The sequence below is a fragment of the Dipodomys merriami genome, unplaced genomic scaffold, assembly GCF_024711535.1.
Source record: "Dipodomys merriami isolate MVZ:Mamm:240054 unplaced genomic scaffold, mDipMer1.0.p SCAF_5, whole genome shotgun sequence".
NCBI classification, from domain to species: Eukaryota; Metazoa; Chordata; class Mammalia; order Rodentia; family Heteromyidae; genus Dipodomys; species Dipodomys merriami.
In genome coordinates this window covers 69,024,300-69,037,872 of record NW_027206068.1, presented here as the reverse complement: position 1 = coordinate 69,037,872, position 13,573 = coordinate 69,024,300, and the positions used below count along the sequence as shown (strand labels likewise).

The following is a 13,573-nucleotide window of genomic DNA, read 5'->3' as shown; positions in this document are numbered from 1 at the left end:
ATATCAATGCACTTCTATGTAATTCTACCTGCGTACCATTAGCTTAAAATTTGTTTACAGGTATTTTTCTTATATAAATATGATTAAATTTATAACTTCAATGACGCAGACTGGTACATACCTAAACCCTCCATTAAGGAACAGGGAATTGCCATCACTCCAGACAGATAGTTGAATTCTTTGCTTCTAAGTCAGTTACTATCCCTGTTTCCAGAAGCTAAGACTGTACTACTTTTTCTATCATGAATTAGTCCTGCCTGTTATATAATTTCATAAAATGTGTATTTATATAGTTGAACTGCATGTTATAGAAAACAATTAAAACTACGTATTTCTTTTTTTTTTTTTTGGGGGGGGGGTCCGGTCATGGGGCCTGAACTCTGAACTCTGGGCCTGGGCGCTGTCCCTCAGCTCTTCAGCTCAAGGCTAGCGCTCTAGCGCTTGAGCCACAGCCCCACTTCCAGTTTTTTTCTATATGCTTATGTGGTGCTGAGGAATCGAACCCAGGGCTTCAGGCATGCAAGGCAAGCGCTCTACCACTGAGCCACCTTCCCAGCCCCTAAAACTACGTATTTCTTAATGGGGTCCATTCTTTCTTCCCCTCTGATGATGCTCTGTTATTGCGTATATAAGAGTTAGATTTATTTTTTAACAAATTGATTTCTAACATTGAAAAAAAAATGATTGTTAAAGTTACATTGAGTACTTGCTATGTTTGAGACATCATGCCCAGTCTTTTTTTTTTTTTTTTTTTTGGTCAGTCATGGGGCTTGAAATCTAGGCCTGAGTGCTGTCCCTCAGCTCTTCAGCTCCAGGCAAGTGCTCTACCACTTGAGTCACAGCACCATTTCCAGTTTTCTGATGGTTAATTGGATAAAAGAGTCTCATGGACTTTCCTGCCCAGCTTGGCTTTGAACTGTGACCCTCAAATCTCAGCCTCCTAAGTAACTAGCATTACAGGCATGAGCCATCAGTGCCCAGCTCCAACTCACTTTATACATATGCTGCATTATTTTTAACTGCATTATCAGGCTGTCTACCTTCAGAAGGCATACCTGTTTCTTGTCCCTTAAAATACGTGGATTTATACATGCTGCCTGTTTATTAAGCTTCCCCTGATTTGTCACTTGTCACTTCTTGTTCATATGCCACTAGTAGTCTGGAGCAGTGTGGTCCTGCTTTGAATTACATGGTGAGACACTTCTGACTGCTAAGTTTCTTTAAAGGACGAATTGCCTTGTTCTGTTTAGAAATAGTCATATAGTATTTATTTATATTCCAATCTCCTTTCCAAAAGGGATGTGTACTCTGTGCCAAATAGGTCTGTAACTCATTTTAAATTTCTATTGTTCATTGTTCCAAAGCTGGCAAAACAAAAGCTAAGGACTATGAAGTTGGCTCAGTGGTAGAGTGCTTGCCTCGCATGCATGAGGCCCTGAGTTCAATTCTTCAGCACCATATAAGCAGAAAAAGCCAGAAGTGGTGCTGTGGCTCAAGTGGTAGAGCACTAGCCCTGAGCTGAAGAGTTGAGGGACAGCACCCAGGTCCAGAGTTCAGGCCCCACAACTGACCCCCCCCAAAAAAAAAGCAAAAACAAAAGCCAAATAACTATGAACTGCTTTGTTCCATTTAATTTACAGAAATAAAAGTTCTAGTATTGTAGTAAGTTTGGGATTTTTGTTGTTGTTTTGGGTTGAGTGGGGTTCTTAAGGAAAAATACCACTGTCTATTTTTCCAGGCATTTATTATCTTGAAAACAATGATTTCAGGTACTGTTATAATACAATATGATGGGGCTCTTAAAGATTTACACAGTCCAGATTTTCATTCTACTGTTTCTCTTTTTCTTTTTCTTGTTTTCTTTTTTTTTTTGCAGATTCTCGCCTCTATTGAGCTGTTGGCCCGCTCATTGCCAAAAATTCACCGTAGTGCATCAGAACCCTCCTTGAACCGGGCTGGTTTTCAGACAGAGGATTTTAGTCTATATGCTTGTGCTTCTCCAAAAACACCCATTCAGGCAGGGGGCTATGGTGCGTTTCCTGTCCACTGAGACAAACTAAATGAGTGAGAAATTAAAGTAAGGTAGCACAAAAAAAATACATTTACATAAGTTTGTTTAAATGTTCAATTGACTAGGCAACTCATTTCTTTATAGATAAACAAAAGAACACTTCTGTGTTAAACAACTAGATTAAAATTTTTCTGAATTCATACCTAACAATGGATTTTTAACATCCACAGGTTAAAACATAAAAACGCTGCAAAAATTGACAGTGCCTCTTCCAGGGCCCTCTGTTTGTTTCAGTCAGTTGGTTATTCTAGTTATTAAACTATAGCTTTCTCTGATTTCTAAGGCAGCTTTTAGCATTAGCTATCACTTAGGGAGGGCTCTGGAGGAGGACCACTCCTCTGAATGCTCGTGGGAAGCTGGCTTCAAATAAGGCAACTGAGCAGCTCTAATTTGGGAAGTCACTATTTTCAACATTACTAATTTTTCTATAACTATGTCTGTTTACTATTATGAAAATGACTCATGCCTGACATCTCAACTACCCAGGAGGTAAAGATGAGACCAGGAGGATTGAACTTTGAGGCCAGCCTAAGCAAAAAGTTAGCAAGAGCCTAACTCAGTCCTTCTGAGTATGATGGCATGTGGCTGGCCATAAAAAGGAGAATAAAGATCTAGGCCAGTACCAGGCAAAAATGTGAGAACCTAACCAAAAAACGACAAGCAAAAGAGCTGAAGGTCTGGTTTAAGTAACAGAGCCCCTGCTCAGAGAGCATTAAACCCTGAGTTCAAGCCCAGATCTCTCCGTCACCCCAAAAAAAGTAGAAGTCCTTTGTTTCCTTGAAGCCATGGAATGAGTATCTTTTAATAAATCATGGACACAAGTGACCCTATATACTCGTGAGAAGTAGCACATTTGACATGAATAAAATGGCTTAATGTTAGATATTTAGTGGAGAAATGTTCACTGGAGATTTTGTGTGTGTGTTTCTGACTGTACTGGGGCTTGAACTTGGAGGCTGGGGCTTTCTTTTTTTTTTTTTTTTCTCAAGGCTGGCCCTCTACCACTTGAGCCACAGCTCCACTTCCAGTTCTTTAGTAGTAAGAATCTCATGGGCTATTCTGCCTTGACGGTCAGGATCCTCAGTTCTCAACCTCCTGAGTAGCTAGGATTACAGGGGTGAGCCCCCCAGCACCCAGTGTAGATAATGTTTCTTTATATACTAAGGATGTCACCATTGATTTTTGTTTAAAAAAAAAAGTTAAAGTTCCTTGCAGATGCATTGCTCTCTTATTCTTATCCCCTCCCACAAAAAAACAAACAAACAAAAGAAATCACAGAGCTCTGTGAGAATTTTAGGTTTGTTTTTCTTTTAGATAACTGGTTGCCAAGCAACTTGTTAATGGATGTTTTTCAAGTTATTGCTTTAGATTGTACTTAGATTTTGTGGTTCATAGTAGAGCAATTACTTTATCATGTATTTCCTAAAATTTTTGTCTTTTACCCAACAAGGTTCTACTTAAGATAAATGCCTATTTTTTTCCTCTTTGCATCCCTCGGTATGAAATACTTCTAATGCATCCGTATGTGTGTGCATACATGTGAGTGTGTATATGTGAGTGTGTGTGTGTTGCGTATAATGAGGCAGTCGTGAGCACCCAAAACAGGAGCAGCACCAGTGTCTTACCAAAGACACTACTGTCTCTACTTCATAGCCTGTTAAACTAAATCTTCAATCACACAGTTTAGATTTAGGGTCTTTATTAAATATAGTCCAAAAAAGGTTTCAGCAGGCAGACCACATCTGAATTTATGTCATCTTCCCTTGAAGTCAGTAAAGCAAAAAATCAGGAAGATTTTAAATTCATGATAAATTAATTTTTAAGTACCACAGGTAAACCTGTAAAATACGTTTATTTGCATAGTTGATTTCATCCAAGGAAACCAGTACTAATATAGCAGATCTTTTGTTCCCTTGGACAGATTAAACATTGCTACCATGACTTTATATATCGATTCATGACTTTAAAAATAGACAAAACAACACCGGGAGCCGGTGGCTCATGCCTGTAATCCTAGCTACTCAGGAGGCTAAGATCTGAGGATCCTGGTTCAAAGCCAGCCCGGGCAGGAAAGTCCGTGAGACTCTTATCTAGAGTCTAGAAAACCGGAAGTGGCACTGTGGCTCAAGTGGTAGAGCGCTCGCCTTGAGCTGAAGAGCTGAGGGACAGCACCCAAGCCCAGAGTACAAGCCCCAGGACCTACAAAAAAAAGACAAAACATTCCCCATCTTAAAAAAACAATAATAATAAACAACTAGGAGCCAATAACTCATGCCTGTAATCCTAGCTACTCTGGGAGGCTGACACCAGGAGGATTGCAGTAGCCTAGAGATACCCAAGGAGACCTCTTGTCAATTAACAGCTGGGCACAGTAGCATGTCTCTGTATCACAGGTATGTGGGAAGCTGAGATAAAGAAGATTGCTGTTTCAAGCCAGCCCAGGCAGGAAAGCCCAGAAGATCATCTTAAAATAAAAAGTTGTGTGTAGTAGTATATGCCTGTTGTCCCAGCTAGAACTGAAAGAAGTAGATTTGTTGTGCAGGCACTGGTCCAAGCAAAAAGTGAGACCTGTCTCAAAAAATAACCATTGCAAAAAAAATGTAGGAACAGCTTAGCAATAAAGCATCTGTCTAACAAGTGTGAGGCCTTGCATTCAAACCCTAGAACCCCCAAAATAAGTAAATTAACAAGTCTGGAGTGATAGTGAATACCTGTAATCTCAGACTCCGTGGTAGATTATTATGAGTTCAAGGCCATTCACACAAAGAAATATGTTCTGTTAGAAGCAGTAGGCTTGAATAAGATGATTCTTAGTGTTTGGAATTGCTTTGAAAGGTTGGGGGTGGGGCGGTTGTTTTGTTTGTTTTTGTTTTGTTTTTATATGTACTAGGGTTTAAAAATTGTCCCTGAGCTTCTCTGCTCAAAGCTAGCACTCTACCACTTGAGCCACAGCTCCAGTTCTGGCTTTCTAGTGGTTAAAGATAAGAGTCTCCTGGACTGTCTTGCCCAGGCTGTCTTCAAACCACAATACTTAGATTCTCAGATCTCAGCCTCCTGAGAGAATTACAGGCACAAGCTACCAACACTCAACTTCATTTTTATTTTTAAAGCTAATGGTTAAGTTTATGCAGTAGAATATTGTTCAAAATGTAGTTGCCTAAATTTTATTTTCATTTGGCTTCTTTTGGTGACACTTAGATTTTGCTAGCCACTATCACTACTATATAATAAAACTGTATTGCAAGTCACTTTTTAAAAAATGATTAAAAATAGGGGCTGGGAAGGTGGCTCAGTGGTAGAGCGCTTGCCTTGCATGCTCAAGGCCCTGGGTTCAATTCCTCAGCACCACGTAAGCAAAAAGAAAAAGCCGGAAGTGGCGCTGTGGCTCAAGTGGTAGAGCTCTAGCCTTGAGCTGAAGAGCTGAGGGACAGTGCCCAGGCCCAGAGTTCAGGCCCCACGACCGGACCCAAAAAAAAAAAAAAATGATTAAAAATAATGCGATTAGGGCTGGGAAGGTGGTTCAGTAGTAGAGTGCTTGCCTTGTATGCATAAGGCCCTGGGTTCGATTCCTCAGCACCACATAAGCAGAAAAAGCCAGAAGTGCTGCTGTGGCTCAAGTGGTAGAGTGCTAGCCTTGAGCTGAAGAGCTGAGGGACAGTGCCCAGGCCCAGAGTTCAGGCCCCACAACTGACAAAAAAGAAAAAAATAATAATGAGACTAGCCAGTCACCATGGTTCACAGCTATAATCCTAGCTACTCAGGAAGCTGAGATCTGAGGATTACAGTTCAAACCCAGCTGAGGCAGAAAGTCTGTGAGACTCTTACCTCCAATTAACCATCAGAAAACCAGAAGTGGCGATGTGGCTCTAGTGGTAGAGCACTTACCTTGAGCTAAAGAGCTGAGGGACAGCGCCCAGGCCCAGAGTTCAAGCCCACAACCGAGAAAAAAATAATAATAATAAAGAGATTAGTCTTAAAACAATAATGTCAGCAAATGTGCAAGCAGTGATGATGAGAGTATCAATATTCTCTAGACCTGTTACATTTCCTTGATCATTCTCGAAATGTTCTATAATGCCAGAGACTTCGCTCTTTTTAAACAATCAATTCCAGATCCTATTCTCCACTACTTTTTTTTTTTTGGGGGGGGGGGTCTGGTCGTGGGGCTTGAACTCTGGGCCTAAGCGCTGTCCCTCAGCTCTTCAGCTCAAGGCTAGCACTCTACCACTTGAGCCACAGCGCCACTTCCGGCTTTTTTCTTTTTGTTTATGTGGTGCTGAGGAATCGAACCTAGGGCCTCATGCATGCAAGGCAAGCACTCTACCACTGAGCCATCTTCCCAGCCCTTTCCACTACTTTTAACTTTAAATACAAAGTAAAATTTCTAGGGAGCCTATTGTAGTCATACATTACTATAATAGCATCAGTTAAGAGACTGAGGTATGCCAACACCAGTGGCTCACGCCTGTCATCCTAGCTACTCAGGAGGCTGAGATATGAGGATCACAGTTCAAAGTCAGCCTGGGCAGAAAAGGCCATGAGACTTTTATCTCCAATAAACCACTAGAAAACCAGAAGTGGCGCTGTGGCTTAAGCGGTAGAGCGCTCGCCTTGAGCTGAAGAGTGCAGGGACAGCACCCAGGCCCAGAGTTCAAGCCCCAGGATCGACAAAAAAAAAAAAAAGGCTGACATAGGAAGATAAGTTTAAGACAAGCCTGTACTACTTACCTTGACTCAACAACAACAACAATTAAGGACCTGATAATGGTTAAGAACCCTTGCCTTTAGAACTGGAGATATATCTTAAATGATAGTGTTTGTTGACCTTGAGTTAAAAAAAAAGGGGGGTGGAGAGAACTCAAGAGCTTGAGTTCAAGCCCCAGTACTAGGTTTTGAAACCACCCCCTCCCCCAACAAAAAAATGGGGGGGGAAAATCTGTGTTTTGGTGTCAGCACTTGGGGTAACATTTGGGTTCCACATTTTTCTAGTCATGTCATTTTGAGCACTTTAAGCCCCAACTTGCTCATCTATAAAATTGAGATAAACATGTGTCTCGTTAGCATGCTGTGAGGGTCGGGGCAGTGTGTGTAAGGGGCTCAGTGAGGCACCGGGCAGAGGCCAGTCACTCAGGCAGTTGCTGATATTATCAGCAGGCATATCTTGCGATTCAGTGAGCCCGTCATTAATATATGTATTGAGACCAGCCAGTATTATCTAGTAACCACTTGGAATCTAATAGCAATTTTAAAAAACTCACTAAATATATGCTTATTATTCCTAGATTGAATAATGAATTGGTGTGTGGGGGGGTGTGGATATGTGTGTGCATGTGGGTGTGAGAAATTGTTTAAATCTTCATCAGAAACTCCTATTAAAAATTACTTGTCAGTTATTAATTGACCCCCATAAATAAACTATGCTCTATATAATGGCAGTAACTGGCCTATCTAAGTAGATGATGTGAACAAAATGATAGCGCCTAGCCAGGCACCAGTGGCTCACACCTGTAGTTCCATAGAAGTCTGGGATCTGAAGATTGCAGTTATGAAGCCAGCTTGGACAGGAAAGTCTGTGAGGTTCTTTTATCTCCAGTGAACCACCAGAAAAGCAGGAAATAGAGCTGTAGCTCGGGTGTTAGTTCCCGAATTCAGGAAGATTGAAGAAGTTTGGCCCTGCAAAGGGATTTTGTGGTTTAAGGAATTCCTTATGCAGAAGATTATGTTCAGTGACACATACCTAAATTTCTAGTAGTTAAAAAGGTGAAATTAACTAGACAGTGGAAGGTCTGGATTTCTTTCTTTCTGCAAAATATGTGATATGGACAAATCATTTGATACCGAAATTTCATCTTTCATACAATGAGGATAATTCTTGATTCTCTCTTCCTGATGGTGACATAACTATATAATGTGGTAGCAGAAAATGAACTGATAATTTAGGGGCAGAAATATTCTACTACTATTGTATAAGCAGTTTCTTAAAGATTTTCTTCATCAGACGTATCAGCAGATCCAACCCTAACATGTGAAACCCAGCTGAGAAATTATCTGCAGATTTGATATTTGATTGATATACTTAAACCATCATTCTTCACATAAATATACATACTTTTGTTCTTTCATGGGTATTGGCTATTTTGGTTTTTGAATTAGTGATGATGGTATCAGGCTTGTAATATATAAGTAGTCTACCTTTTGGTGAGGTTGAAATGAGGCTTTTCTGCTTGAGGCTATTTTGAGATAACTTTTTTAAAATTAGCTCTTGTCCTCCCTCTACAGGAGAATTTGCAGCCTTCAAGTAGCCACACCACCATGGCCGCATCTACTCTTTATTTCTTTAAGTCTTGTATTCCTACAGTTTGTTAACATCAAAACACGATTCTGTGCTGCAATCCTTTTTTTTTTTTTTAAGATACAAAATTTTCAATGCATAAACTGGTGTGGAACAGAGTGGAATCTCTTACTCAACAAAAGAGGGAAGAGTGCTTTAGGAGCCAGAATTCTCTGCTGCCAGTGTTTCTTCTTCAACACAAACACCACGTGCATACAAGTCTGCCCACTCCTGGAAGAAAAAGGAGAGACCCTGAGTTCTGACCTTTTGATGGTCAGGCATGATGGAAAGAAACTGCTGCTACAGCTTGGGAAATTTGCTATAGAAAGCCTGCCAGTCAACTTTGCCCTGCTAACCACCAGATCAATTTGTGGCTGGTCATCTGATGGGCAGTTTCAATCACCAAGCATCATTCTCTTTCCTGTTCTGGGATTTTGTTGTGGAGCTCTTTCCCCTAGCCACCACCAATTAATTTCTGAGGGATGGAACAGAAATGCAGCATGCCTTTTCTGGGTGGCACATGTTCAGTCCTTGACAAATTTGATCACAAGTGAAGCTGTCTTGTTTAACTGGAGGTGGAGAGGTGAGGAAGAGCTGCATTTGGGGGGCAGAGGAAAAGGGAATGCTGCATCTTCTTCCTGACCTCCGTTTCTTGGCCTCTGGTTGCCTGGCTCACTGGGGCTGTGCCTAACATGCAAGTTGGACAGTGCTGGCACACATCGCCTTCTTTTCTCATTGGGTCCAGCAATGGAGATGAGGGCTGGGGACTTGGTTCCTCCACAATGTAGCAAATTCTCAGGAAATACAGTCCATATCTTCCTCTAAGCTCTTCCAGTCACCAAGTACTTACATGGCTGTTATGTCCAAGGCAAACACGCCCTGGGCATATCTAACTAAAAGCCTGCAAAACTGCTGACTAACAGTTTTGAATGTGAGAAATTTATGTAATTGAAGTGTCAGGTACAAGTTTTAATTTCTGGGTTTCTTTTATTTTTATTAAAAAGAAAATGATTTTCAGATTTAATTGGAATAATACTTCCCACCAGAATTATATATCCTGAAAATGGTATTTTTGTTATATAAACTTTTAAAGAAAGACCATTGCCCTTTTATCTACCTAAAACATGGAGAGTCTTAGACAATTATTTATAATTTTTAAATTAATGGTACTTGCTGGGTCCACACTAACATCTTTGCTAATAATCTCATTGTTTCTTCCAACTTACTCATTCCTACACTACATTCTGCAACCTCTTTCCAGTCTTTGATCTAGAATATGCAACCTAAAATAAAAGTGGTGGTATCTCCATTCATTCTCCTCCTTCCTTTCTTCCCAAGCCTGGTCTTCAAAAGGTTGGGTAATTTGGCAGTTGAATCCCCCACCTGGTAAATGTTAGGGCTATTGGAGCTGAGGGCCGATGTGTGAAAGCAGTTGTTTTTATAGAAAGAGTTACTGTGATATAGGGAATCTAAATCTTTCCTATCCTTGGACAGATGGAAAATATAAACAAGCCCTAGCTTGCTTTGGCCTTCATGAATGGGCAGTACAAATTACCATGGTAGCATAGAAAGTGATGGGATAAACTAATGGTAACTCCCTTATTGGGAGTTTAGGATTGATTGTCAGGCTTTTGGAATGCAGATCATACAAGATTTACGTAGCCAACTAAGGGATAGCCAAAACCTGAAAGAAATTCTCTTAAGACCAAAAATAAATCAGGGAATTAAAAGTGATCATGTAACATTTTCCTGGTTCCACTATCTATAGTTCACCTGTTTACTACTCATTACCATTAGACAGATGATTTTTGCTTAAATACTTGGCATCAGAAGAAGGCCTGCTGCAAATTTCACAGACTTACACAAGGTTGACCTAGAAAAGTAGGAAATATTGTGGGGTATGAATCATTTTGAAGCGTACTAGTATGTTTTTAAGTTTGATGTGAGCAGAGCAGTGTCTTAAATTTTTTTAGAATTGCCGAGATGGAAATACATTGTGCTGGTATGAAAAGAATCCACTGTGCATGACGCACCTCTTACTGAAGTAAAAGTCCAAAACATCTCTGTAGATGCTACTTAATATAGCTGTGTTTCCTTTAGCAAGATTGGCTTAGATCTTAAGTCCTGGTTAGAGAAAAACACAGATAGGTGTTGAAGTCCTGCTCAGGAGGTAGAGCGTGCTGTGCCTGCCACAGTGCAGGCTCCCTCTCTCCAGGGACAGAGCCAGCAAGCTGAGGGAGGACTCTCAAGTTGGAATTGTCTAAACAAACGTCTTCCTTTCATTTTAGAATGTTTCTCTCTTACTTGTAAAGGGAGAACAGAGGTGATATCAAATGAAATTTTGTCCCAAAGTTGGGCTCAGGGTATTGAGGGGTGGTTGTTTTTTCTGTTGTTGTTTTGTTTTTTTAAGGGAAGTTTAAAAATAAAAACAATGTTGAAACCTTCCATCTTATTCATCAAATAGATATTTTTTCCTTGAGTTTACAAATGACAATAAAAGGAATATCCTTTGCTGTAGGTTTTGGTCCTTAACCTATAGGAGGTAGACTTGAGCTCCTAAGAGATAGGAGGAAGACGCTCTTGTTTGTGCAGAGCACTTTATGAGTAATTGCACCGACAGTATGTGGCTGCTTCTCCAACCACCTCCTAAGGCTGTCAGTGAAGTGTGTCTGTCTGTCAGTAAAGTTGCAGTGCCTTTCAGCATGTGTTTTGGTTTTGGTTGGGAGAGCGAGGCCCTCTGGAAAGTTCGCGAGCAGCTGTAGAAGACTTTAAATATGTAGTATTCCTGATTGACTTTCTTTCCTTGAAATAATATGGACCAAAAAATTTATGGAAGGGACTTGTGAATAGGAAATCTGATGTTCTCATTTGTGCTTATGTACACCTTAAAAGAAGACTCTTAACTAGCTATCAAATTGTGGTTCCTGGATATCCTGTCCCTGATTATATTTGAAGTCTGGTAGGACGCGCCTAGGACATTCTAGAAGGGAAAACCCCATGTAAATCACGTTATATTTATGTCATTGTTGAAGTGTTTTTGAAAAGACAGTTCAAAACTTTAGCACTGAGCTTTGTAAATATTTCCTCATTTTTGTTTGGTGCAGTCCCAGCTCTTGTGTCACACGTTGTCTTGTTTTGATCCAGCGCTGTGCGAGCTATCGTGTGCCCCTCTTCAAATCTCAGCTGTCCCCACTGCGCACCACCACCCGGCCTCCCTCACACAGCAGCTCTAGCTTTAGTTTCAAACACTGCGGAGTTCAGGTGACTTCTTCAAAAAACCTACCTCCTCAGAATGAGGTAATGAATAGCTATTTATTTAAATTATGAAAAGCCACGAGCTCTAGAACATGAAGATGATTTAAGAGTTTAACTTTTATGTGTTCTTGTATCTGAGCACTCTGATTTTGTCCTAAAGGGCATTATACATTTAAGCAGTGATAGTGTTTAAAAAAAAAAAATAAAAGCATTGCTCAAGAGCATCTGTATGTTGTTGGAAGTGGTGCCGAATCTGTTGGGTACATTTCAGAATCTTAACCTTAAATCAGTTTCATGAAGTTAAATAGCTATGGTATCATGTCACAGTGACACAGTTTTACTTTTCAATAACTTGTCAAGGCAGTACATCTTCATACTGTATTAGCCACAGCTTTGTCACATTCATAAGATACTTATTCAGAGAGACTGCCCAGCTAAGGGGGTAGAAGGAGGCCCTCTTAAGACTCCAAGTTGGTGTTGCTTGAGACCAGCAGATGTCAACCATTAGGCTATAAGAAACCACAACCAGAGATGGAAGGTGAGAATGAACAGCAACTAACTTGCAAGTTACAGCAAAAAGGTGTAGGTGAGAGTCTAGCAAAATACCTTGACAATTTGCCAAATGATCTTACTGTGCCTTCATGATGCAATAAAAAAAAGCTAAAATTTTTAGCAGAAATCAGTGATTTATGAAGAGAGCCACTCTGGTTTAACTCAGCTGTGTTAATATTTTTAGAGTGCAATTTAGACTGCAAAGATAAATGCACTAAAGAGTTTATAGCCAAAACACATTTTAAAAATGAGAAAAAAAAAACAAGTAAATTTTCAGTCAACAAAATTATTTTTTTAAAGCATATAATCCCTAGTATAGTCAGATATATTTATCACATAGAGCAACTAGGTTGAAAATACTGTTCAGTGACATTTCTAGAGAAACTTTTTCTACTCCCATAGGTTCTTCAAAGCATGGAACTTTTATACAACAAAAATGTTTGACAGACATTTTAAGAAACTGCTGTAGTTCAGTGTTGAAGTACCGTATGCTGGACAGCAATCCTGTGTGTTGGTTCCACGTATGCTTTCTCACTGATAGTGAGAAAGGAGAAAATAAAATTTGTTTCCAGAGTACTGCTGCCAACCTAGTCACTGATTTTTCAGAATTTAAAATGTAAACTCGCCTCCCCGCGCTTGTTTGCAGTGATGTTGGACTGTGCTATCAATTCTGAATGATGAAGAGCACAAAGGGCAGTCTCTGGCCTTGTCCTTAGTGAAGGGACTTGGGATTGTGAGAGACCTATCCTGTGTGGGTAAAACCAGACACTCCATGGTGCACTTTTTGTGTTGTTTTTTTTTCCTCACCACCCTCCTCTCAGATACTCAGATGCATTACTGATGCCTGACAAGGGGCAGTAGCGTCTCTGCCAGCACAGTGATTTGTAGATTGGCCAGAGGAGAGGACAGTGGCCAGTGTGTTTGTAGTCTTGTGTTGCTAGCTCTGGAAAAGTTGAAAGTGCTGGTAATGTGTGTGTTGTTTGTCCTATAAGATGTAAGCTTCATTTTGTAGTTGAAATTTCAGATAACTTTTTCTCACTTCTACTTAGGCAAAGACATTGACATTGAAATCAGTTCTAATTTTTGTTAGTTGTAGAAAAGATAATAGTTCCTACAGGTATTTTTTGAGATTGAATTGGACAGAATCCCAAAATCATTCCCCTTTCCCCCTTTCTATGATGCTGGAGATTGAACCTAGGACCTCGGCGTGTGTTAGGCCAGGGTTCTGCCACTGAGCCACATCCCAGTTCATGAAATCTTAAGGCAAAAAGGTAAAAATCACAGTGGCCACCTCAGTAAATTCTAGATCTTTATCCACATTTTAACTTTTTATTATTAAATCAGCTTCACTTAATGTTTACTTT

At 40.2% G+C, this 13,573-nt stretch overlaps 1 protein-coding gene across 2 annotated transcripts in view; it reads left to right on the top strand.

Moving 5' to 3' along the window:
* Braf (B-Raf proto-oncogene, serine/threonine kinase) overlaps positions 1-9,715 on the top strand; it is a 134,468-nt gene extending 124,753 nt beyond the window's left edge. For both annotated transcript variants that reach the window (XM_069996914.1, XM_069996913.1), the window contains 2 exons: positions 1,877-2,030; positions 8,351-9,715. In XM_069996914.1, coding sequence (XP_069853015.1) covers positions 1,877-2,030; positions 8,351-8,373 — 177 coding nt within the window. In that variant the 3' untranslated portion in view covers positions 8,374-9,715. The remainder of the gene's footprint in view (positions 1-1,876; positions 2,031-8,350) is intronic.
* The last annotated feature ends 3,858 nt before the right edge of the window (positions 9,716-13,573 follow it).